The sequence below is a fragment of the Aptenodytes forsteri genome, unplaced genomic scaffold (assembly GCF_000699145.1).
Source record: "Aptenodytes forsteri isolate BGI_AS27 unplaced genomic scaffold, ASM69914v1 Scaffold6, whole genome shotgun sequence".
NCBI lineage: Eukaryota > Metazoa > Chordata > Aves > Sphenisciformes > Spheniscidae > Aptenodytes > Aptenodytes forsteri.
Window position 1 is genome coordinate 830,575 of NW_008795709.1, and position 27,375 is coordinate 857,949.

At 40.4% G+C, this 27,375-nt stretch overlaps 1 protein-coding gene across 1 annotated transcript in view; it reads left to right on the forward strand.

Annotated features, from left to right (window-relative positions):
• The window catches only part of FAM160A1 (family with sequence similarity 160 member A1), a 97,027-nt gene extending 71,188 nt beyond the window's left edge, over nt 1-25,839 (forward strand). Inside the window, exons 7-13 of the mRNA XM_019473153.1 lie at nt 9,670-9,837; nt 13,937-14,016; nt 15,454-15,641; nt 16,155-17,195; nt 20,795-20,973; nt 21,263-21,401; nt 25,574-25,839. Coding sequence (XP_019328698.1) covers nt 9,670-9,837; nt 13,937-14,016; nt 15,454-15,641; nt 16,155-17,195; nt 20,795-20,973; nt 21,263-21,401; nt 25,574-25,824 — 2,046 coding nt within the window. The 3' untranslated portion in view covers nt 25,825-25,839. The remainder of the gene's footprint in view (nt 1-9,669; nt 9,838-13,936; nt 14,017-15,453; nt 15,642-16,154; nt 17,196-20,794; nt 20,974-21,262; nt 21,402-25,573) is intronic.
• Nucleotides 25,840-27,375: the final 1,536 nt, after the last annotated feature.

Sequence of the window (27,375 nt, forward strand, 5' to 3'; positions counted from 1 at the left end):
CACCAACCTGCTAGCAATGCTCTTAATGTAGCCCAGGAGGCTGTGGGTCATCTTTGTCCCAAGGGCTCATTGCTGGCTCATGGCCAATTTTTTATTCACAATGACCTGCAGGTTCTTTCTTGCAAAGCTGCTTTCCAGCCAGTCGATCCCCAGTGTCCACTTGTGCCTGAGGTTATTGTTCCCCAGGCGCAGGGCTTGGCATTTGTTATCGAACTTCATGAGGTTCCTGTTTGCCTCTGTCGTGGTTTAACTTCAGCAGGCAACTGAGCACCACACAGCTGCTCGCTCACTCCCCCCCGCCCTCTGGTGGGATGGGGGGGAGAATCGGAAGAGTAAAAGTGAGAAAACTCGTGGGTTGAGATAAGAACAGTTTAATAATTTAAATAAAATAAAGTAGTAATAATAACAATAATAATAAAAGAATATACAAAGCAAGTGATGCACGATGCAATTGCTCACCGCGACGTCACATGGTATGGAATGTCCCTTTGGCCAGTTTGGGTCAGCTGTCCTGGCTGTGCCCCCACCCAGCTTCTTGGGCACCTCCAGCCTTCTCAGTTGGTAGAGCATGGGAAGCTGAAAAGTCCTTGGCTAGTGTAAGCACTGCTTAGCAACAACTAAAACATCGGTGTGTTATCAACATTGTTCTCATCTCAAATCCAAACCACAGCACTGTACCAGCTACTAGGAAGGAAATTAACTCTATCCCAGCCAAAACCAGGACAGCCTCTTTCTTCAGACTGTCAAGATTCCTCTGAACGGCAGCACAGCCATCCAGTCTATCAGCTACTCCTCCCAGTTTTGTAACACCTACAAACTTGCATGAGGGTGCACTCCATCTCATCATCTAGGTCATTAATGAAGATATTAAACAGTATTGGCCCCAGTGTAGACCACACATCACTGGCCTCTAGCTGGACTTTGCATTGCTGATCACAATCCTTTGAGCCCAGCAGTTCAACTAGTTTTTGATCCACCTCACTGTCTCACTATGCGTTCTTCATAATTTTGTCTATGAGGATTTTGTACAAGAGACAGTGTCGAAAGCCTTGCAAGATAAATAATAACTGCTCTCCATTTATCCACTGAGCCAGTCATCTTATTGTAGAAGGCTATCAGATTGGTCAGGCTTGATTTCCCCTTTGTACTTCCATGCTGACTACTCCCAGTCACCACCTTCTCCTTAATATGTTTGGACATGGCCTCCAGGAGGTTTTTCTCCATCCCCTTCCCAGGGATCGATGTGAGGCTGACCGGCCTGTAGTTCCCTGGATCATCCTTCTTGAAGACTGGAGTGACATGTGCTTACTTCTGGTCCTCAGGAGCCTCTTCTGGTAGCCAGAACCTTTCAAAAACCAAGAGTGGCCTCGACAGTCAGGGATGCAACTTATCAGGCCCCATGGACTCATGCATTACCAGTTTGTTTAAATGTTCCCTAACCTGATCTCCCTCCTCTAAGGGTAAGTCTTCCTTGCTCCAGACTTCCCCTCTCATCTTAGGGACTTGGGAGTAATGGTAATTACCGAGTAATGGTAATTACCAAGTAATGGTCTTTACTTGCCAGTAAAGACCAAGGTGAGGAAGGCATCAAGTACTGTGGCTTTTTCTATGTATTTTGTCACCAGGTCCCCTTCCCCATTCAGCAGCGGGCACACATTTTTCATAGTCTTCCTTTTGCTGTTGAAGCCCTTCTTCAACTCCAGCTGGGCTTTGGCTTTCCTAATCCTTTCCCTGCACACTCAGGCAGTTTTTCCATATTCCTCCTGGGTCACCTGTCCCTGCTTCCGTTTCTTCCTTTTCATGTTTCAGTTGTGTTAGGAGCTCCTAGTTCATCCATGCAGACCTTCTGTCTCCTTTCCTTGACTTCCTTCTCTTCTCCCAACTTAAGACATCGGACTATCAAGCCAGACTTTTACTAAAAGTAGCATCAGAATTTCAGTAAGTAGATTTCAGTAAAAGTAGTTCAGAATTTCAGTACGTGGTCCAAAGCTTTGAGATACGTATATGTGTGATCTTGAAATGTCTGTAACGTTTATGGAACTCTGTAGTAAGCTCTGCCTTTTTTTAATTTTTGCAGATTGTCTCCTTCTACATACTTACTATGTACACAGTTCACTGTGTGAATGAAACAGTACAAGAGTGTTGAGGATAGAGATGTGTTTCTATTAAAAAGTCAGGGGGTGGGGAGACCAACATATTTTGCTTGGTGTGATTTTTATGGCTTTATCTCAGGAAGCTAGTATGGAGTTGAAAAAAAGAATTCACTAGTTCAGTTTTTTCCAGTTAAGGAAGTTTCAAATTGATTGGGCTAGCTAGCTAGCTTGAAATAACCTGTTTTTCACAGTGAGCTCTGTGAAGGTTATTTACGTAGCAGATTAACTGCAATGCGCTTAAATAACCCAAACATTCTCAAGTTTATGACTCCCTACCTTCATTTCTCAGATACGTATCCTAAATATAGCATGTTCTTGTAGCCTAATTTATACCTTGTCTGTACTAGTCTTGTCACTTTGTGTGGGTTATCCCACCTACACGTGTAATGAGCGATTGACAAATATGTTCCCATCTCAGAAGCTGCATATTGCGGAATGGGTAGACAGAGCCCAGACTTGTATTATGTAGCTAGGGATACACATTAACTGGCTGTGCTGGATAGCCCTGTCTTGACCTTTGGTTGTCTGGATTTTATTGTACTTTTTACAAAAGTTACCTCCCTTACTTCTGACATCTGAGTTTCTTGAGACATCGAAAAAAGTGATTCAATGACATTGTTCGGGGGGGGTTGTCTTTATGCAAGGTCACAAATTCCTTATTTCTGTACAAATTCAGTTAAAAACAGAAGGAACAAAATATCTTGTCCGTAAAGATACAGAGCTAAAGAAAAGGTTAATTTGGTAGTTTTCTTTCTGTAGTAACAATCCATGATTTAAATTTTTCCCCAAACCATCTTTTATTCTTTCTGGTGTAAGTGTCTGGGATTTAAGAAAATTAAGACTATCTGGCACAATCTGTTCTTAATTTAAGACTGGTATTTTCTGATGGCATGTCATTTACAACTTGAAATTACGCAGCTCCGTACGTTTTTCCCTAGGTTTTGGTACGTAGGAGAAAAATACTTGTGAGAAGGTCTAATTCTGCTCAGGCACAGAGCCATACCATTAGATTTCTGTGACATATTCCATTGGCTACTTCTTGCTTCACTTTCAAAACTAACATTTTGGAGCTCTATCAAAAAAATAAAAGGTCATCTGGGGCCAAATTGTACAAGGGTCCAAGTAATCAAATACGACTAATTTTCTCTTCAGTTAAAACCTAATTGAAATCCCAGAGTGAATCCAGAATAACCCTGTCGAAGTCTGTTTTACTGGTTCTGCTAGAGGCTGTATTGCCTTGTTTTAGTCCTTATATATTTGGTAGTAGAAAGTGCTTATTGACCTTATTCTTGCAGCACTATTGTAGAAATCTGAGTGAACTCCTTTTCAGGAGGTCTTTAATATGGACATATTTTGCAGTCAAAACCATGTGCCAGATAATTAGGAGCCAAACTGTGGTATATATAAATATTATGCTATCTTTGATACAACTCAGATTGGTTATACACATCTCTTTTTACTGTAAGCGCATATGATTTAATTTTAATTTGGCATTCAGAGAATTTGAGTGACAAAGATAGCTATTAGGAACATCTTGAGTGTTTATGTAATTTGAGTTATTTCAATTTATTTAAGATAGTGCTAAAAATTTGACAAATTATATGATAAAAGCAAATTTTTAATGTCTAGCATTTACTGCTTTACTACATGGCATTTAATTACTAATGATGATATAATTATTTTTCTACTTGGAAGGCTTGTTTTAATCTGAATAATGGAAAATTGTACCAGCTTTTTAGTGTAAAATGTTGCTGTGGGCCAAGTGAACAGAACTGCTCTGTGGAAACGCTGGCATGGTCTTGTCAAATAAGCTCTGTCAAATGGACCTCAATTCTATTGCGCACTAACCCATCTAAATGAAAACGTCTAACATGGTATGCTACTGTGTTAATTCAATAATACTTGCTTGATGATTACACAGCTCAGCTAGGGGGAAATGATCTGTAAATTATACTGTACAGATTAGAAAGAGCATCTTTATAAATATCCTACAAGACTGTCAGTTCCCATTTATAAATAATACCATCTTTCACCTTACTGAAAAGCATTTGGACAGCTGCTGTAAAAAGGTGTAAACCAAGTGTTACTGGAAAACTTTGAGTAGTCTCATGCTTTGGAGAAGCCCATCAATAGCTACAAAACTTAATTTTACCGGCTACAGAGTGGGTACGTGTTAAAGGTGTCTGTCACTTTTTGCATCAAACACTGCAAATATATATATATATTCAAATATATATATATATTCAACTCTGCGTTGAATTTTAAGCTGGTATAAACTGAACCAGTTTACAAACGTAAGCTGAGGGAAGCTGAAGCAGTTCCGGTTTTCTGGCTCCCCCATTGTGCAAACTTCCTCTGTCCCTGATCCCGCTTGTCCCCCCTCTCTTTTGCCAGGACAACTGTTCATATGGGAAACTGATTGAGGTTAAAACTCACCTTTATTTTCTGGATAGTTTTAACCTGAATCAATTCCCTGAGCCAATTCACTGTGCGGTGAAGTGAAGCCAAGCATGAAGCCTTCTGCCAGTATAAGCAGGGGGCAAGAAGCTGAAAATGAATAGAAAGGAGAAGAGAGTGGGAACGGTTGGAATTTTTTACCGGTGAGGTGGGCTTATTCATGTTTAAACTGCTCGTGGATCTAGAGGATAAGTTCTAATAACGTTCGTGGTCTTTTCATAGGCAATATGAAATCTTTGTAAGGAAGGGAAACATGAAGGAAAGGAGGAATCATGATAGCCATATTCCTGTAAGAGGGCATGAAGCTGTAAATTAGAAAATATATTGTGTGGATCCCAAGGGAAAATAGCCAGTAATAAAAAATCAGTGCAATTGGTCTAACACAGTGAGTGTAATATATTAAACTGAACTCGCAATGACAGTAATTTCTGGCTCTCTGCTATTAGTTGGCACAGTGGCTTGTAAAAGCTGGATCTCTTTACAGTGTTCTGCCTCACCATCTAATCAGTCATCAGAGGAGGCGAGAAAAGATTTGCTAAAAATTATTGCGTAATTAGAGAAGGGTATTACAAGGCTAAAAGCAGCTTTCTGTTTTCAATAATCTCTAATCAAATATCTGTCTGGCTATGAAGAATCTCAGGTAGTCCCTTTTGTAGCAGACTACATCTTCAAAAATATCAGTAACAACTGATTGTTGTAAAGAAAAACATGTGGATGAGGTTTTAAATTATATCTTCAGATAGACACTTTAAATTTATATGTATATTGAAAAAAATTCCAATAAATTTTAATTGTTACAACTATGGATACTGAAAATAGAAATGGTAGAATACTGGTCTGATTAATGCAATGGATATGGATTTTTTCTCATTTTTCATTTTCAATCCTACAGTTTTATCTTAGGAGCAGAGATATCTCTAGTCTTTACTATTAGTAGAAAGGGATGCTGCTGGTGGGTTTTTATTTTTGCTGTTGTGGCACTGGTGGATTTTAATACTGGTGAAATATCTTTATAAAAACATAGCTTGAAATTTACTCACTTAGCAAAGGGCTTTTCTAGAAAACTACCATGTCTTAATTTTATTCATCTCCCTTTGTTATAATATTTTTCTTGATACTTGATTTATCAGAGGTGAAGAATTTTCAAATTAAATATCAGATTTGTGGATGTGTGAAAGTTTTGGCTTGTTTTTTATCATTCTCTCAAAGACATTCACTTCAATTCTGAGGGCTAGCTAAAAGCTTACTTGGACAAATTACACTGTAATCAATGTTTACAATGATATAAAGTTTTTATAAGCTGCCTCAGGATTTGACTGTAGTGGACGTGCTTGACACGGGTAGTAAATGTTTTGTTCTCTAGGAGCATTTGTTCTTTCGTTGTTTAACAAAGTACTGATTTGAATTTATTAGAAAAGATTTCCCTACTTTCCTCAAATCTGTCTCACGAGACATTAGTTTAAGGAGAGACAAGCAGCAGGTACTGTGAATGAAGCTTAATAGCATGGCTTTGGTATCTTAGAAAACAGAGATCTTCAATAATAACTGCACAAATTGAATGAGTCTCATTTTCGACGCTCAATGTATTATGTGTAATGTGATCTGTAGAAAAGGTTTACAGAGTTAAAAGGATTTTTGCCCAGGCTGGATTTTGCCTAGTGTAACTGATTTCTCCAACGTCCTCCTCTAGTTAATTGCAAAAAAAGTGAGATCTCTAGAGGCTCATTCAGAGCAGGGTAATGTATCCCATTGAGTAAAAGGAAAATTAGCCTCATGGAGCTAAACTTAGCCTTTTTGAATACTTCTCTAGGTGCCTCAAATATTCAGAAGTTATACTTACTGTCAGATACGGTAAAAGGGAGAAGCAAACCCAGAATGCAGGGTGGCAAAATAAAATATAAGTGTAAAAGCACAGATGTCTGCTTGCCAGATTAATTGATCTTTTTCCTAAGCTGCATATGTGGCTTTCATTTCAAATGCCGAAAAGCAGTATTTTTGTTTTATTTGCTTTTGTGAGGAAGCAGAAGGACGGTCTCTCTGCTGGTTCGTATGGACAAGTTGTGCACAAAGGCACGCTGAGAGAGCACTGGAACTTCTAGAACACGATAGCATTAAAATCGCTTGTACAGCATTAACTTGTCTACTTCGAGTGTTGCACAGTGAGCTGCGAAATAGATCCTAGCTTCATTTATTGCGAAAGTTTGAGGGAGTGTTGTGGATAAGGCAGTGTGTTTTCACTGAAAAATGAAAAGAGATTCTTACAAGTCCATTTAAATCTTGACAAAACTTAGTCTTCTTCCCTCTTTCTCAGAAAATGGTTAAGCAGATTCAGCAACTTCTTTCTCGAGAAGAACTAAAAATTAAGTGTAATGTGGCACCCTGCACAGAAAACCTCAGTTCAAACAATTAAGATTTAGCAAGGTTATAAGTAACTCCTTTGTGAATTCTTTGGGTTTCATTAATCATTGGTTGGTGCTTCTAGCTCTGTTTAGTGGTATCAGTCAAGTGTTGGCTATGGTAAACATGATTTCCTTTTTTGTCTAGTTACCAAGCTGTTAGGAGCACTGAACATACTCTCAGAATTGAACATTTCTTGTCTAAAGTAGTCTCTAGCTGGCTTTCCTCTGCTCTTTTGTTTTGCTCATGATACACACTCTGAAAAGCATATGGGTTTCTCTCGCTGATACAAATGTAGGATGAGTTGTCCAAAGAGCATCCATTTCATAAAAAGGTCACTGCCCTTGTGAATCTGCTGGCTTTTCTTGCTTTCATTTACAGCTTCGGGATTTTATACATATACATAGGCCCATTCCTCTGCTGTCAGCGAACATCTGTGAAACCCACAGGCCAAGAACGTGCTTCCTTTTCCCCATAAAGGATGAAGGAGAAGTGGCACAGAGACATTACGATGTATTACTTCTGTCTGGCCTTTCCTTGGCAGAGGGTTTAAACTCTTTGATGAACTGTATGCTATCATAATGATGTCACATGATGGATTTCTTGGGCTTTGCTTTTTACAGTTTGCTGCTATAAAAAAACAAAACAAAAAAGCCAGTTCTCAGGGCAACAGTCAACAGCTTTCATCAGAAAGCCATTCTTTTTTACCCCACAAGTCCCAACACCTTTTGGCTATTGAAAAAAAAAAAAAAAAAAAAAAAGATCTCCCTTTTTTGGCTCCAACCAGAAACAATTTTCTTTGTTGCACAACCCTGGCTCATTTCCTGAGCAGGCTTTTTGGTGGTTGAAATGTGGCAGTAGTCCTACAGAAAAGTGTGCGTATGTGCATAAGAACGTTTGTTTTATCACGTTTATAGTAATACAGAAGTTGAGTTAGGGCTGTAGCCACAGTGCTAATTCTGGCAATTTGTAACTTTGGGGGTGCTTAATATAGTAACTTTTTTTTTTTTTTTAAAATTGATGCTTGTGGGGGAAGGAGGAGAAATGAATTAATAAACTGTATTCTGAGTTGGAGTATATGTTAATAGATATTATTTTGTGAAAGAACTATATTCTCATTTCTGGTTTTGGTAGCACTGAACATACAACTACAGATCTAGAAAATACGTCTAGCTATTGCTTACTTAGCCTTACAAAGTTCGCAGATCCTGTGAAAGTGTGCCTCATTCCTTTCCATTCACTGTTATATTTTAATGCTGATTTTGACCAACCTTACTGCAATAAACTAAGAAGGTGAACTTATTTCCCATCCTGGTGAAAAATTCGACTGTTGCTACTTCACTGGTGCTTTGTTTCTAATGCCAAAATGAGCTAGTAGCCCACTGTACTAAGGATGGTGTAGCTGAGTATTAGAATAAAGCCTCAGAATGCGAGTGAATCAATGACCTTAACTTCAGAGCTTCTCTCTGCTCTCCTCATTGGTGCCCCCTCTCCATAAGGTCTGCAGGCTGCATACAGCATTCCTATGTTCTGTGTAACCAGCCAGAAGCAGCTTGTGATCTTAAATGCTTTAAAGAGAACATTTGCAGCATGACCTTACTGTGTACGTGGCTAACATGCAGCATAATGGAACAGGGATTTTAATATTTACAGCATGTTACGTAAATGCTGCCCTTCTGAGTATTTTCTAAATCCTCTTAGCTCTTAAGTGACAGCTCTGATTCTTTTTTTTAATAAAATCAGTCTTTTCATTTATCCAGCTAAGTTTGGTAAACAAAAGATGTTTAATACTTCCTTTCATACAGGCAGATTCTTGTATTTAAGGGTTTATCTTTGTGCACTTAAGCTTATTAGGTTCCTGGGTAACTATTTTCAAAAAGCTGACTTTGCAACAGCAGTGCATGGTGCAGAGGTGGCCTTTGGAATTTTCTGTGCTTTGCCAGTGCATACTGTGAATAAATAAGCTCCAAAGGATTGCCATAAGCAGAGCAGTGTGGGTTATGGTATGCAAATGTCACATGGATATTTGAATTGTATTTTGACATACAAATAGTCAATAGTGAAGATTTGGGGTTTTGGTTTGTGTGTGTATGTATGTATATACATATTCCTTTTAAAAATTCAGTGAGATGAGGAATTGTGCTGTGGGAAAATAAAAAGAAGGAAAATTGTGGCAAAATTCTGGATAGCTATGGGGATTTTTTCTTTAAAGCTCTAGAACCAAACCTAGTTTGTACTGTGCTTTGATTGTGCTCTGTCATTTATTTTTAATAAAGTGGTCAACGCAGGTATCCACAACATCTGAAAATGCTTCTGAAGGATGACAGAAGTGTGATGCAAAAGAGCTGACACAGGCAGAAGGTGGTGGGGAGCTTCTAGCATGATTTGGCTCTTTGTACTTCAGTATGTGTGAGATTTGGGGTGTCAGTTTGGGGGAGGGTTTTTTTTCCTGGGGAAGCAAGACGGGTTAGAAATAGATTCAAAATGCTCGTGAGTCATTCAGAAGCATGCTCTTTGCAAGTTTGAAAGCAAAGACCTCAATGTTTTTGTGGCGGTGTTATGCGTGGAGAGCTTAGACTGTTTGCCAGGTATACAGTTGCAGAGGATGGATGGATATTTTGTGTGTGCAGTATGTTTGCATTTACACTATTTTTGCTTGTAGGTGACTGTGGAAGAAGTGATGACTACTACTGCATACCTGGATCTCTTTTTGCGTAGTGTTTCAGAGCCAGCCCTCCTCAAGATTTTCCTCCGTTTTATCTTGCTGCACCGACATGAGAATGTGCATATCCTCGATACACTTACTAGCCGAATCAACACACCATTCCGGGTAAGACAAGCAGGAAGGAAGTTCAGGTACTCAGCATGGATGTAGGTTACATATTTAAATGAGAGATTCCATATTTTCAGTGGGTATCTGTTTAACTAGGAATTTTCTCCCCCCACCCAAATGTGTGAGTTCTCCACCCCCTCAATTTTTTTTTTTTTTGGGGGGGGGTGGGGGAAAGGGAAAAAAAAAAAAAAAAAAAAAAAAAAAGAAGAGTGAAGACGCTCTGTCTCACTGCCTTGTATACACCCAAACCTAACTGTGCAACTGAAACATCAGTTAGGAATCCATTAATGTCTCTCATCTACTTTATCCTTATTTCCCAATAAACCACCACAAAAAAATCCAGTAATATGACCTGGAAGGAGAAGTCTGCAGACCTGTTAAATAACTTACCCATATGAGTACTGTTTTGCCTTTGAGATTTAAGGACCTTTCCTTCACTGTTAGAGACTGGATCTGATTCTGATGTTCCTTTGAAGTCACGTACTCTGACATCCAAATCATCCATTTTCTGTTTAGTAAGTGCTTCAACCTGTACTTTTCTGTTCTTGCCTTTCTTACTCTCTGTCTTCTCCTTTTAAGTTGATAAATGTGTGAGGTGGTTTCACACATACAGGAAATGGGATAGAGGGAGATGAGGGCTTCTGGAAGTCTGGATTCTGTTAGAAGGTAAATTTGGAAGCATTTTTATTCTGGATACTGCTGAATTAGTGCTGCCATAGATAACTTACCCTGGGACTTATAAATATACTTATGGTGAGGAGCATTTTTGATCTTTGGAGTTTTGCCAAGCAACAAGCATTTTCAAATAGTCCTTGTGGGAGATGATGGGAGCCCTATAAGGATGTCTCCAAATTGATCCAAGTTGTGAACTGCACTATTGCCAACATATTTCTCAGGAATCAAATCTGTATTGTTGTAGAATGTTTGCTTAACTGTGATGTTGCCTGCTTTCTTCTTTGATTAAAAGAAGGTGCTTTCTTGCTCAAGTGATCAGACTGCTGCTGCTTCTTCTTTGCCTTCACTCCCCTGTGTATTAAGGTTTATCTCAAATTTGCAGTGAGCCCCTTCTCAGCCTAGGCACAATGCACCACAGTGGCTGGGGAGCTAGCTGACAGAGATAGTAGACTTACCTTTGCTAACAGTTGGATCTTCTGGCAGAGAAAATGACTACTTGTTGCACTGGACTACCCTTCTGAGCCTTGCTTGGCTGGCAGTCTTGGCTGAATCATGTGTGATGCACAGCTTCATGGATGAAATAAAGAATATTGTTTTAGTGCAGGTACAAGAGAAGTCAGAACACCAGCATGTGCATTAAATTTGTGTATTAGGGACAGTAGCTTCATCTGAAACTTGTTTTGAAATGTGAGTGCGTGCAAATACGGATATATGCTGCTGTTACTGCATCTCTAAGATGGATTCACTCTGAAAACTGAAACAGCTTCTGTCAACAAAAATGCAAATGCTGTTGTCTCTGCTAATCATTAATTACTGTTCCATAGGCAAACGAGATGGGAATTGTAAAGAATTCTGCAGCCCTGAGCAACTCAGGACCTCAGCCAAAATGGTTCTGTGATGCTAAATGAGTTTTCTGCAGTATAGCTTGGCTGAGTGCAAAAACCAGAACTGCAGCCTTCTGTGTTTCCGTAGCACAAAAGCTGCATACGTTATTATTGATGAAAATACTTGTTAATAATTCACAGGGTTAAACTTATGTACAGACAGGTGGCCAAAGGGACTTGTAAAAATACTATCCTCTTTGTCTCCTGAGCATATATTAAATCTTTTCTTTTCACAAAATACAAAAATAGACTAGCTTTACTTATTCAGATGATTCCTGATTTGCAATATGGTTGCAAAGACAAATGAGAAATATTTCCCTATAAACTGAAATTTTCTAAATACAGGAAAATTTAAGGCAGTAGCAGTTTTTTTTGAACTTTCACAGTATGAAGAAAAGTTAGACTTGGCTCTCAGTAAATTTCACAGAGGAAATAAGAATTTCCCTCTGTCCCCTGGCTAAAACACACCTTTCATGCAAGGCTCTGGCTTCTTCCAAAAGCTTGTTGTGAAGCTCTTCAACTCCTATTCCTACTAAGAACTCCAGTTCTGGTTATTTCTTCTTCTCTTGCCCTTTTACTTTCTCCATCTATTTCTGTAGACGTGAGGTCTTGGACTAACTAGCACCTTCCTGTTGGCTCCTAGCACAAGCAGTGGCCAGTGGTGGCAGGGCAACAAGTTTGAGCTCCACTTTGCTTCACTGCAAGCCAGCTCATGAGTGTTCCCCGGTGCTCTTCTCTCTGCTTTTTCCCTTTCTCTTGTTCTTCTCTGGGTTCTAGTTCAATGACCAAACTAGGGAAGGCAATCAAAGAAACTTTTGCTTTTCAGAGGCTATCAAGTGAGGTTCTCTTAAACTTTGCTGTTTAACTGTTCCCCAGATATAGCTACCACGTAAGGGAAAATACATATATGTATATATATTTTTCAAGAAATATACGCGTTCATCTGGTCTTGGTCACCATGGGCAGTCAATCATATTGTAGGGGAGCTGAGTCACTTGTCTGAAAGAGGGAACTGGAAAGGGTGAAACAAAGAGTCTTTAAGTTGACGTTCTTGAGAAAGCATGGGCTGGCGAGAGGAACATAGCAATATGCTGCTGCAGAGCTGGAATAGAGCATTTTAACAGTGGGAGTAAGGGAAGTGACTGCAAAGAGGAGGAAATTCCATAGTGTGGAGGAGAAGCCATGCCCAGGAAGGGTGCTGGATTTAATCCTGAATGAATTACAAAGGATGTTCAGTGACTGAAAAAATGAGGTAGAGAAATATCTGTAGCTTCTTTCTTATTTTGTCCTGATCTGTTTCTTTTGTTAGCTACTGAAAAGTGCAATTAATTTCATATATTAATTATTTGAGTTTACATAATTAATATAGGGAGAGGCAAGATTTAAACACCAACTTGAAACTCTAACAAAGGGTCAACTTATGCTAAATAATTCTCACAGGAGTCATCCTGGTCCTGGAGTCTAAGCCAGCTGTGAGGTACTGTTTCTAGGAGAGAGCAATGCAGGAGAATGTGCCCAAGGAAATATGCATTAAGAGGCAGGGAGATGATGGTGCTGTGGTCCGTGAAAACCAGTAAAAGCTTACAGCTCATGCTTCTACCATGTTGGACATAACTATGCGGTCTAGCAAGCATCTGGCAGGTAGAAATGTACTGTACGATAGCTTTGAAAGCATTGTATGTCTAATTAGTGACCAAAAAAAGCCTGTAGAAGTCCATGTTTCTAGTCATAAGTGTCATAAGTCTAAAGCCAGTGTGAAAGTGGGATGCCTATCACAGAATGGGTATAATTTTTTTCTCTGCTGAGTGTGACTACTGAAATACCTAGTTATGGGTATATTTGATCAGACCTTTGCCAAAAAGGCAAGCATGCAGTTCCAATGAGGAATCCCATTTTTCTTTCCTTTCTCCTGGTCTCACCGAAAGGATCTTCATGCCTTGCTATGGTTCCCAGCCGTTCAAGTGACCTGTAGTGGAGGGATTGTGAAGACTCCATATGGAGTAGATTCCGATAAAACTGACTTGTTTAGTCCTGGTCTATGTCAGTACATTAAGCTATATGTATAGAAGCATTCAGCTTCTTAATGTGTAGAACACTAACCATTCCTTATACTTAAAACAACAGAAACTTGAGGTGGTTTATAACTTTTCTTTCAGAAAAGATCTTTAGTTAGTTCAAATTCTATGTCAGAGGTAAAAACTAACACACTATCTTGGAAGTTACAGGGTTCACTTCATGCTGAGTTAAATTAATAAATTTGAATAATATTAAAGACTGGTAAATTACTGCTTTTTTTTAGTAGCTTATTTGAAGGAAAATTCTGGATTGTATTTTGTTAAAATGTAAAATGTTATGTGTATAGCTCTAGACAACTTTAAAAGAAATCCCATAGGGGTGCTGACAAAATGAAATATCATACTAACAGTGTCTTACAAAGCATGATGTTCTGGCAGAGCCATTTTGTAATGTAGTATGCAGGGAAGATTGGAAAGGTACAATTTCCAGATGAAAAACTGACAACATTTATCATTTTCCAGCTCTGTGTGGTCTCCTTGGCATTGTTCAGAACGCTCATTGGCTTGCATTGTGAAGATGTGATGTTACAGCTAGTTTTAAGGTAAAGCCCAAACTCCTTTTTCCACTCTTCATCCTAATTCTGGGACATACAGTCTCTGCATATGGATGCAGAGCTGGATGAGAGTTCTCCAAGAGAGCAGAAATCAAAGCAACTGCAGAGATAAGAATATTTATGATCCTGACAGAAGTCTACCAGACCTGAAGAAGTGTGATTTACATCCTGTGATCTTCAGGAGCGAGAGATTTTTCTTGTGATTTATTTCTATAAAAGTGAGAGAAGAGAAGCTAAGAATATATTTATCACCTCCAAACTGCTTATTCCCTGCTTCTAAATGTATAATTCTTCTCTCCTGCATGTTTTCTCTAGTGTATTATACACTGTGATACAGAGCTATATACTTGTTCGCAGCTTCCACCTTCTTTCTTGTTGTTTTCTACCTTTTTGATTCCTCTCTCACCGAGAATACTGCAGGTTCCTGAACTGTTGAGGTAGATTGTTACATAGTGTACTAAATGCATTGATTATTTTTGCTTTTAACTGGTGGTTCTATGCATTGCTTCAGAATACTCACTTTCAATTTCGGTGTGTGTATTAGATGAGAATTGATTATTTATTTGGAAATATTGGTGTAACTAAATTGGGCTTTTAGCACCGTAGATCACATGAACATTTCAGATACTGTCTGTCCCTCCACCCACAGGCATTAAGGTGAAATTCGCTATAGCCCTGAGTGTTGTGTCTGGGAATGCTGTTAGGACCTCTGTGAACTCAAGTATGTTGCCACTCTAACAGCGGTAGACTGCTGTATTTAATCTTCTTTTTGTTTATTTAGGGAATCCTTTAGAATTTGTTTGCATTTTAAATGGCAAAACATCAGTCCAGTTAACACTGAGGCTTTTAATAAAGTGCTCTAAAGAAGGCTGTGCTTCCTCTATTCCTTGTACTCCCCGTAGCTTATTCCTTCCTCTGCCTGAGAGCTCAGTCTTGATCTGGTGCAGTAAAACACCTTGATGACCCTTCCCTCCTTTTTGCTGTCTGCTTGCCTGGTACACGTAAACTGTCTCTCTCTGGATTTCCCAGGAAAACGAATAAATTAAGGATTCTGAGACAGAACTCAGTCATAGTGGGACCAAACCACCCTGCCAGCCTTTGGCATCTGCCCATCTCACGCTTCCTCCATCCCTTCTTACAGCAAGTTTGCTCTGACCTGCAAAGGATCGTTCACTTCCCCGTTCTGATGCAACTGATCTCCTATCTCTACTTGTCTTGACAGTTCCTCATCAAACTGTAGCTTCACAATATCAAGAGTCAGGGTTTCATGCTCTTGAGAGGTTTAGAATATGGATCACTGTCAAGATTATTATTACTGTTTATTTTAATTTGGAGAGGGCAGGAAGGTGGGAAGGGAATTTTGTATGTTGTTGCTTTCTCTAACATGAAAGGATGATGAAGTAATGCTAGACGCTGCTGTTCCAGGTATCTGATCCCATGTAACCACATGATGTTGAGCCAGAGGTGGGCTGTGAAAGAGAGAGACTGTTACTCTGTATCTGCTTCAAAACTGCTTGCCCTGACACCAATCTGCTGCTCCACTGGGATCACCTTGGCACTTGAAAGCCAAGGAAAAGATTATATTCTATGGACAAAAGCAGCACAAACTAAAGGTAATTGGTGCTCAGGGGAAGACCAGATCGTGAACTGAGTTTGATTTGGTAGCAGCTCATGGGAGGAGGTTGGGAAGGATGGGAGGAGGAGGAAATGTGGTAGGCAAAAATAAACTGGGCAAGCCTGGACTGGAAAGCTTATTTAATTCCTTCCATGTGTCCAGGTCTATTGAAACCTTATTTTAACAGCTATCTGACTGGAATATGCATTCGTGAAAGTAATGTATGTAATACATGACTGCAACTCTTGCTGCTTCAGAGTGGTCGCTGTTGTTTTGAGGTTTGAATGCAGGCTGGTCTCTCGGAAATCTTGAGTTACAGCTCTGTCTTGGCACTAGGAGCAAGTCATGTATGTTTATGAGCAAATCTCTTAATCTTTGTGCTTTGATCTTCCTGCCTTATTGGATGGTTGGGACTAAAGACTCTACCTGCCATGTCTTAGTGGCTGCCTTGCCAAACAACTTTTGGGTTGTTTTATTATGTTACGGTATGAGTAATCTTCTTTACTTTCAGATTCTGGTAGACGCTGTTCTGAATCTGCTTGCATTGTGGAATATGGAAGAGCTGTGGACATCAGCTACTTGCAGTACTTGGGGGAAGCTCAAGAAGCCATCCTCCAGTGTCTGAAAGATTGTAAGGTTTGGTCTGCCTTGTATGATGGAGTAAACCCTGATCCAGACACCTTTATCCAAACGCTTGCTGAGGAGAACAGTACAGATGTGGAACACCCCATGTTTCGGCTCCAGCAAAGGACACCTAGCATGTGTAGCTCCTCTCAAGTAACTCCATTCGGTGAGAAGATGCAGTTGGAGCTAGAATGGGATGATAGCTATGACACAGGGATTTCTCCTGGTTCGAATGTGAGCTCACCGCAACCGTATGATGAACTGGGAAGCACAGAGATGCAGCCACCTGCAGAGCCACCAAAACACATTCAAGAAATGAAAAAAAATGCCATCATGCTCATCAAAGGATCTTACATAGAGGAATCAGACTTTCAGGATGATGTTATGGTTTACAGGTTATGTGCCCAGAAGGATACTCAAGAAGATGACAACTCCAAGGAGAAAACTTTAAATGTAGCCAGAGAACATGAGGTCCAAAGCCAGACTGTAGTCAATGGGCCTCTTGCAAAGAGCCAGCTGGAAATGGACTTGGATGAGCACAGTAAGAGAAATTCCAGCTTGACTCAAAGTGTAATGAAAGAACAAATAAACCAGAAAATGATTGAGATTGATCCACAGCCAGACTTAGAGTTGAAGCTTTCTCCTCAGGAGGCAGATCGTAACTTAAGTGTAAGACTGCTGAGCACAGATGGTGAGGATTTCATTGCACAGTATGACAAAATTATTAAGGAGCTGGATCCAAACAGTACAAGCTTGGAGGAGCAGAAGTTGGATACTCCTGACCCTGTCTCTCCTGCAGAAGAGGAGGAGGACTTTGAGAATTTCTCAGCAGACACCCCTTCTGTGGAGAGCATGTCATCTCCCTTTGGACCAAAGGAGGATTTCTCTCCCAAGCATGCTGCGAGGAGCCAGAGTGCTCCATTTACAGGTGGAATGTCCTGTTAATTACATACATAACAAATGCAGGATGGCATGGTGATTAAAGGTGGCCAAATGAGATCACACTGTGCGACACACAGCACAAGCGTAGAGCAAGAACAGTCCTGGCACTAAAGAGGGTATAGCCCAAAGAGCTGAGACCGGTCCAAGGAGAGTGAGAGATCCAACGTGAAAGTAGAGCAGAGCAGTCAGTGTGACTGCTGGTGACAGCAAATGGTGCTTGCTCAGGGGTTTTTTGGGCAGCTTTTTTTTTTTAATTGTTTAAAAACTTGAGCAGGGGTTATGTTGTTTCCATGTGAGAACTCCATCAACCTAGAGAAAGCTTTTGCAGTTGAAAGGGGATTGGAGTAACTGTTGTAATATGCAGAGCCCAGGTAAATAATTTGTTTTTCTGGTGGCTTTCATCTCTGATGCTATGGATGTGGTATCACATTGCCATTTTTTTCCTCTCTGCTATTTCACATTTTAGCACGAGGTGGCAGCACTGGTGCCATGTCTGTACGTGCCTGTCTCCATGCTCTCCCCGGCATCCGTTCCTCCAGTGTCAGGTCTGCCCTCGCTGTTGGTATGCTTTTCTGTCTTGTGCCAGGCAGCAATTTAAGCTTGGTCTTCGCAGACTGCCCAGGCCATTCAGGAATGACAGTGCTACCGGAGGTTAGAGTGGACTTTTGATCTGTGTTTGTACAGCTCCTTGCACTGTGGTCTCCCGATCTTTAATTAGGTCTCCTAGATACCACAGCAATGCAAAAAATAAAAAAATAATAATGTATCTAGGTTTCCTCATCCAAAACAAAACCCCCGTAAGATGGCTTTGCGTTCATTTGAAAGGAGGGGGAAAACATTCGTGTCCATTGAAATGCAGCCCTTTCTGGTCAGCTGTGGCCAGCATGCCTGGTACTGTTTCTTAATTGAAAAATTCAGCCTGTTTTTCAATCAATTTGCTATTTTTGCTGTGGTGGCAATTTCCTTGTACCAGAAGCTAATCACATTCAAACCTTTCTGTTTCCCATTATCTGCTGTCAAATGTAGCTTAAAAATGTTGTCCCTGTCTCTCATTCTTCATCTAGTCCCTCCCTCCATTTGTTCCTTTCCAAAAAACCCACACCAAAACCAAACACACACACACACACCCCCAACCCCACAAAAACCCCACAACCGAGCAAAACAAAGAAAAAAAAACCAAACCACCACAAAAAGCCTTGTTGTTGGCTCCAGCAACATGTTTTACTCTTAGGCTGTTTACCTTGCTTTAATGGAGATCTTAGTGATTGCAAGTAAGGAGGTGCTCATAACAATACCTCAGACATGTTGAGATTGCAGTGTCTTTCAAATATAATAATATATTTAATTTGGAATGCTATATTATGTTTGTAGGTATGTGTGATAAGGATTTTTTGATTGCTTTCACTGTTTTGGGATGCTGTCATGGAATGGGGCTTCTCTCTGCAGAATCAAATGACCAGACAGAGGTTCCCAAAACCAGTAAGTGTCAGCAGTGCAAAGATGCTCTCTTCAGGCCTATGGATCTATAAGGAAAATGTCCTATTGGTGTCTATGTCCAATTTAAAAGCATTAAACGCTATCATCCCTATTTTCCCTGAGCAAGAATGTGGTGTTCAGGAACAGGAATTTACGTTCTGCTACCTGCCCTCCCCCCCCTCCCCCCAGTCAGTGCTTGACTTCATGGTCACATAGAGATGCACAGTCAGAAAAGGAATAATTTTTTGACTTCTCATCTGTTTACCCTGTTTCTTACAAGGCTTGCAAACTCTGCTTAGTTCTTCTGATTCTCATTCCAATAATTTCTTGGGGGAAAAAGTCACTCTACCACTGAGAAATTTTTTAATCTGTCTTGGCAACCTCTCTTGCAGTGGCATACAGCACTTGTTACAAGTATCTAGCTTCAGCTTTACCTCTACTCAGCTTTGAAGTCTGACCTAGGGGAGAGAAAGAGTGATACATCTCAACTCCTTCTCCTGCCATCCCTTTTGATACAGTAGAGCTCCCACTGCACTGTGGTCCTCAGGAGCTCTGTGAAAATGTCTCCATGAACATGAGAGGGGAAGCAGTAGGTTATGTTGGGACAGGAGAAACTGTATATCAACGAAAGGTTTTGGGGCTGCTCCATTGGGTACCCAGGCAGGGGGGATTCCTGCAGGATGTGATACCAACCTTCACTCTATGGCTGACATGGTGGTTGAAAGGAAAAAGCCTTGTCAACACTGGCCCTCCTGCCTTCCCTCTTGTGAGTGGAGCTGTGCCGGCATTAGCCATGATAGATGAGTCTTGAGGGAGGGCTTGCTTTGTGCTCACGGTTGCTATAAAACATGATAGACTTCAACCTTTAGTGAAGCTCTGTTAGGTGAAGTGGCAACGTAGGCACTTCGATTTGATGCTTACTGTTGCGCTGGCCCAGAATTGCTTTAGCCTTTCCCGTAGTTTACAGCAGGGATGTTAAACTGGGCTGAACTATGCCCAGGTAGGTCGAACGGCAGCTGTTTGCTAGCTGAGGGGAGCTGGAATGGGGTTGGATTATGGCCACCTGCTTGACCCTAGAAATGCCCGTGGCACGCATCTTGTGCCGGGGATGAGGGTGGGATATTCAAAGTTAGCAGTGCTGTAACTGTGTCACCCAGGGATTCTTCTGCGTGGTTTCCCTAGCTTTTACGCAGCCAGAATAGTGTGGTGGGACTGGGTGTGGGACAAGGGATGTCTCTAAGACTTCATTTGTGATTAGGTCACTCGCACAGACCGCCTCAAGCATCTCACCAGCTGTATTGTCTAACGATACGTAGTATTTGGTTAAAGTCATGTTCAGCCTTGCAAGGGTTTCTTAAGCTTGAGCACTAAGGGTTTATGTACTTTCATGGTAAATGCTTCTGTATTTCAGTGGCTATCCTGCAGCATGAATACACAAACTAAAGCTATTATTTATTGGTGACATTTATATGATAAAGCCTATGTCTACCAATAGTTTTGCTTATAAATCTATTTCAATGTCTTCCCTGCTTTGTATGACTGTTTGGAGTACTGAAAATGGCTTTTCTTGTGATGTGAACTATCACAGTCTTGATTTTTATGTTTAGAGTAGCATTTTCATATTTTCTTTAGAACACCACAGTTTTTTGATAAGACAAGAAAACTAGCTATAATTTACTTTGCCCAGTCCTTACGTAGAAATGAGGCACAACAAGAGTAAAAAGGGCAGATTCTGTTTGCATTGAAACTAGTGGTACCATTCCGATTAACTTCAAGGGGAGTAGAAGAGTAGACCATTACGTACTAGGCTAAATCCTTATTGGCACATGTAAAGTAGAATAGTTATGCATGTTAAACATGCCATTAATGTAAACTGATTGGCTAGCTAGCGAAAGCACTTCTAATCACAAAAGCTTGTAACACCTCTGTTAAGTCCATTTTGTCTGTTCAGATACAGTTTGGTTTTTCTCCCTGCTGGCTTTAACTAGCGTGTGGGAGGTCTAATTTGGTTGGTTATGATGATCAAAATTCCTTTTAAATGCCTATTTCCTGGATCTTAGGATTTTTCTTCTGTGAAAACAAAAGCATTGGTTCCTTCTTTTCTTGCAGGACCGTTCATCAGCGTAGTGTTGTCAAAGCTGGAGAACATGCTGGAGAATTCCCTGCATGTAAATTTGCTGCTTATTGGGATTATTACTCAGCTGGCAAGTTATCCCCAGCCTCTTCTTCGCTCCTTTCTGCTCAACGCCAACATGGTGTTTCAGCCTAGCGTGCGGTCACTTTATCAGGTATTTGACCACAAGCGTTAGTCATGCCTATTGGAACAGTATTTTTGGTGTCTCATTAAACCTTACGTTAGTTCTTTTCAGTTCCACCTGTTGCTTTCCCACCTGTCTGAGAGCTTCTCACATCATTTCGATGTTTTAATTACATTTGTGCAAAGAACTGGAAATTCTGTATGACCATAACTTTTGTCGTAACTCTGTTTTAGTGCAGCTAGAGAAAGCCTGAGTATTCAGTCTGTGGCTGCACTGGGAGCAAGGGAAGAAGAAGTAATTGTTACCGTTGTTTTGGCAGGTGCTGGCATCTGTGAAAAATAAAATTGAACATTTTGCTTCCATTGAAAAAGACTTCCCAGGTCTTCTCCTGGAGGCCCAACAGTACTTGCTTTTTCGTGTGGACATGTCTGATGCTGCAGAAGAATTGCTAACCAAAGGTAAGTGTTAACCACACTTGGAGGAGTGCTGGCTGGAATGACTCACCAGTTACCTCTCTCCTTTTCTACAGAATGATTAAAAGTAGGTGTGGTGTGAATACCATTAACCAGATGTATCCTTCTGACTTTAAACTGATGATGCTCAGTAGGCCACAGTATATGGATATGTGGATATTCTTTGCTCTTTAGAAGCTTTTATTTGCTACAGAAAATGTCTGTTTAAAGGAGTAACAAAATCAGCTCTTGGCTCGCTGTCAGTTTGGCTGTAAACAAACTTGCTTTCAAGGCGTGAGGTGAGATGGCATATGTGCATGATTTCATTTTATTTTTAGCCTGACCTTCAGCTAGTCATTGGTTCTTTTTTGATAAATGTTAGGGAGGACCGAAGTCCAGAATGAATTGGTTTCTGCAACAATTGAATAAGGCTTCGTATCATGCTTTGGGCTATGACTGGAGGAGATAGATACTAGCCAGAAAAATTTGAATCTGCTTTCTTAAATGAAAAACAAAAAAAAAAAAAAAAAGAAAGAAGGGATGGGGGGGCGGGTGTAAAAGCCAGGATACTTCGAGAGCAGTGAGGAATTAAATGGGTATCATCCCAACAAGCCAGCTTTCCAGGGGGGTGGGTGTAAAAGCCAGGACACTTCGAGAGCAGTGAGGAATTAAACGGGTATCATCCCAACAAGCCAGCTTTCCAGGGGACTTCTGTAACATCTGCTGCTTCTCAAGCACAGTGCACGCTACACCCGTCTTCACAGTTACCAGTATTTACACCGCTGTGGCGGAAGCTAGTAAAAATCAGCAAAATGAAGAATCTTATGTTCTAACTAAGAACCTTCCAGATGCAGCCAGGCAACTGGTAGAGTTGGGGCCCTGCCCTGAGGACGTGCTTGTTCTCAGCTTGCTGCTGAGCAGGCAATGTTGGGTACAGGTTTCCCTTAAAAGCCAACTTCCCACGATATGGGAATGTGTCAAATTTGGTGAGAGCAGTGACTGCAGTGATTAAGAGCTGACTCAGCAACCGGATTCAAGAGGCTGCATTTACAGGTGCGTGCTTACTCGTCATTGGGAGTCATTAACAATCACCAGCTCTGCCTACACTTCTGTGAAGATGTTGATACTTTTCTTGGATTTCCAGAGGTGTGGAAAGCGAGACTTTTTATGTGCCATTTTAATTGTGTTTTCATTTTTCAAGGCTCTGAATAATAATTTACCTAGTTGCTAGTCAGCATGGTATGTGTTTCTAAGGTTTGCAGTACATCTAGTCTGTAAAATTATGATCTTGCTAAGGCTGCTTCTCAAAGAATTAGTCTGTGAAAGGTGCCTGCTGTAAAGGAGCTGTGTATTTCTCCTGTATGTCAGTAGTGTTTTAGGCTCTACATTCTGGTGCCATAGATTAGAAAAGCTTACAATTAGATGGCATTGTAGCTAGCATGTGGGAGATGAGATTAGGAGGCAACATTTAGAGTCCTTTTTTTCAGGTGCTGGCAATAAGAACTTTTATGTGACGTATTCCCAGCGGCATTTATTTATACTTCCTATTTTACGTCAGTTTTTTTCTGTGGGCTTCAGATTTTGCCAGGTTGACTCATGCTGGTCATTATTTAGGAATTTGAAACTAGGCCGCTTAGTCACCCTGTTGGTACTTTTTCTTCTGTGTTGTGGCAACTCCTGCAAAGAAGGCACCTCTTGACAAATGGATGGAGTGTAAATAAACGTCTGGATAACTGCAGACTTGGTTCCCAGCAAGACTGGTGATGCAAGTAATCAAACTGTAATTCTTGGGGCAACTTGGCTCAGTAGTCCATCAACCCACAGTAGTTCATTATATTGATTAAGAAGTGCAAGGTAGGAACTCCTACACTAATGGTAAATAAAAAAAAAAAAAGAATTAGGAACTCCCGTAGGATTTCTTTGCATTAGCTTGAATGCCACCTTTGAGCATCATGCAAATTAGCTGTTCTCTGAGGGTTTTTTCCCCAAACGGCAGTGGTGAATAACCCCAAAGTTTTCTCTACAGGTCTGAGCATAACTGGCCTCCTACAGAATTCACATCTGAAAAACGGAAGCCAGACTTAGTGGGGAACACAAATGTAAAACCGAAATATTCCAGAGCATTTCCTTTCTCTTGACAGTGATGGTCTCTGAAGGTGTTCGAGCAGAAATGGACGATTTGTTATTTTCTGCTTGCAGTAGCGTGTGGTTTCCTTACACAGTAGCGTGGATTCTGGTTAGATATGTAGAGCTGTCATGATGTAGATCCCATATGAAATGCTGCCCTTCTTTCAGTGCATGGGTAGCAATATCTCCAGAGTACTCATTTTCTCAGTTGTATGATTCAGTTTGCATCCTGACCCTAGAAAGAAGTGGACAATGCAAGTGGACAATGCTGGTCAAAGAAAAAAATCAAATCTCTGGTCCCTAGACCAGCTTTCTGTGCTTTTTTCTTTTTTTTTTTTTCACCAATAAGGAGTTAAATCTAAATCAGAGTGATTTTCAGGGAAATATATCAATTTCGATGCATTTTGAAGGGAAGAGTTTAGAAAAAAAGGAAAAGCTTTGACAGTATACTAGCATTCTGGTTATATTGGCTAAACTATTTAAAAAACTTAAAATATTAATTATGAGACATTTTGATGTTAGAAAATCTAAAAAAAAAAAAAATTCAAGGGAAGCTCAAAACTTTATCTTTTCATTGTAGTACATAATTTAAGTTGTTTTTCTCCCACAGTCAGAATTTTCCACAGAACTGAAATTCCTGTATTCTGTCTCTAGTAGATAGGAATTTGTAGAATAACAATATGAATGATTGGCAAGTCTGGAGCTGGAAAGGTTTTTTGAAACTCAAGAAAAGTACAACTCTGTTAGATGATTAAGATGAAAATTTCTTTCGAGTATTTGGAAGCGTACAGTAATTCCACAGTGCCTTAGGAGAACTACAGGAAAGGAACAAAAGTGCAGAGCTGTTGAACAGAGGGATTGCTCTGCTGCGTCAGGTGAGGCATTCGTCTGCGGGTCCTCGCATTAGCTACTTGGAGAGGTTTCAGAAAAAGGGTGGTGTAACCTGAGACTGAGTTGTTTTAACATGAACTGCCTGCGCTTGAAGGGAAACCTCTTCTTAACGCAGCAATGTAGCGTTTGGCTTATCTGCAGTATATGAGTTAATATGGCAGTCCTTTTTTTTTTTTTTTTTTTTTAATGATTACTTATACAGCTCATGAGAACATCCCCTTGTAAGTTAGACAGGATTTTATCTGTCTCCACTTCTGGCCTCAATGGCATCTTGTGGCAGTGAGTTCTGCAGGTTAATTTTTCTTTGTAAAGTATTTATTTCCATCAGTGTTAGATTTTGTCACCTTTTCGGTTTCACTACATTAATTATCATGTAATTAAAGTGCAGTTCTGCTTCAGGTTGAAACAAGGAGCAATTGATTGAAATTTAAGTGCTGCTGTCACTGTAATTCCATGTGTTCTGATGCTTGAGCTCTGATCCTCTGAACTCTGGCAGCAGATATCATGTAGCAGAGCACACGGTGGGTTTCATTTGCTCTGTTTTTAATGTTTAGTTGCTTTTCCGGGAGTTAAAGGTAAGTGCAGTTAGTGGGGGCTACAGCTGTAGAAAAATCAAATTTTCAAACGTTTTTTCCCTTAGTTTCTAGCTTGCTTCAAACTCCCACGGCGATGTGATAGCTCGGCCTCAAACTCTTTTACACGGTGATTCATGGGGAGAGGACAGAGAAAGAGAAGTCCAAACAATATTTTGATCTGGGGGAGGGCTAGAGCACAGTATCATTTAAATTGAGACAACCATGCTGGGTCTAGATGGGTAGACATTATCTGCTATTTCATAAGGTAAATCCATGTTACTCTTTCCCTTGACTCCTCTTCTGCCCATGTATTTCTCTCATCAGAGCTGGAACCGAATAATATATAACCTGGGGAAAGATAGCTAATAAAAAATGTAATATAACCAGGCCACGTAGAACTTGAAAATGTTGGATTAGTGGAGTATCTCCCTGCATGGTCTGGGTACTGCAAGCTACAGCTCTGAACACAGTCCTTGTAAACTGGGTTTGGACACTATAAAAGTACTGTGTGTGCTTAATACACTGAGTCTTTTGTTTGTTTGTTTTCTTTTTCTTGACTCTCCTTTCCTCTCTTCCTGGCTTTAGGTAATGTCCAGCACAGCAGCAACGCAGGGAAAGGAAGGAACCTCTCTGAAGCTTACCCGGCTGTACTGCAGCCTTTCCTGGGACATAAAGGAAAGAAAGGCCTGGCTCATCCTGGCCTTCCCGTGCACGTGAGGAATGCCGTACTCGCAGCTGCCCTTTTCCCGGAGTTCCTGAAGGAGCTGGCAGCTCTTGCCCAGGAACATTCCATTTTATGTTACAAAATACTGGGGGATTTTGAGGATTATTATTAGTGGGTTTTTTAAACGTGTTTTAAAAAAGCTTTTGGAGTTTAAACAGATTTTTAATGCAAAGCTGCTTGTAAAAGAAGGTTGTACTTCAATATTTCCTGAAAATACTTGATTTGGAGGGGGAAGGAGGAGGCAAAATGTTATTCCACGTTACCTTATATTAGGCCTTATAATTTCCCCCTGTGCTACGTAACTTATTTGAGAGATTTCTGATACTGCTCTTACTGCAGCTTCCTACTTCATCTCCTCCTCTTTACACAGCCACCCTTCTCTAGTGTCACTGCTTCCTGTTGAATTCCTGCAATAGACACTTGTAGGCTGGCTGAGAGAGGCAAACGGTTTAGCTTTTTCTGTTCCAGAAACTCTTCTGGATAACTTGTTAGAAGACAGTTTGTTTGGGGAAACATTGCCCCATGGGGACAGTTCAGGGTATATAAATAGACGCAAAATCTGCGCAAAACCCCTCTATGTGAAGGGTTGTGCTTCTTCATGTCTTTGTCCTCTTCCCCCCTTCCCTTCCTTTTTCCTGAAATGGGGTTCTTACCAATCCATATCTGAAGCCCTCTTTTTAACTGGCGGCTCAGGTTTTTTGAATTCAAGTGATCTTATGTGTATTAAACCCATGACTAGCCGAAAGCAGGTGCTGGACCCTACACATACCATATTGCCTTATGTTGCAGGCAGATCTGCAGCTATCAGCTGTTGGTCTTTGAAGTCAAATGAACTGTGTAAGTGGATGTGGATTGCAGACTGCCTGGAATTTTCCTTGCAGTTTCTCAGCATTCTTTGATAACTACTGCATTGCTACCTAAGCTCCCAAGCACGCCTTATTTAGTAAGATTTGCACAAAGTACAAAACAAAATGTTTCTATGCAAGCTGTAATTAGTATGTAGTTTGGTTTTATGCTTATTTTAATAAGCTAAAGAAAGGTATTCAGGATCTTTCAGTAGTATTAAAAGGACAGCAGGCTCTTTTTGTCTTTTTTATTTTTTTTTAAATGAAAAAGGTTGGCTTGCTCCTGAAAGCTGTTCTGTTTTATTGTTAATTTTTTTGGTTAAGGGAAAGTTAAATACTGTTTGTTTACTTTTAATTTAGGTGTTGACTTTTCCTAATATTGCACTTTTGGGATGGTGAGGGGAGGACCAGGCTATTCACCAGCTGTAGAAAAGGAAGGAGTAACAGGGAAAGCTGTCTGCTGGTGACTAACTGCTTGAGAAAATTCTCTTCTGTGAGTAATGGGCTTCATTAGAAGAACCCAAACATGATGAATTGGTGCATCACCACTGCATTTCATCTGATCTTAGTAGCGTAATTGTGCTTCCAGTGTGCTGAGTTGGCTACATAGAGAGGGGCTTAGTTCAAGAAAGCCTTAAACCCCTTTGTCCAGGAAAGAAACTAACAGTGACTCCAGGAAATCTGAAGAAACAGAAATCAGAAATAACATTTGCATACATTAGTTCTCCTGCTCATTGTAATTCCGTAATGTGGGATGCTCCGGTTAATCGCATCCTGATTTCTGAAACACACTTTCTCTGAGATTGCAAGGGAAAAGA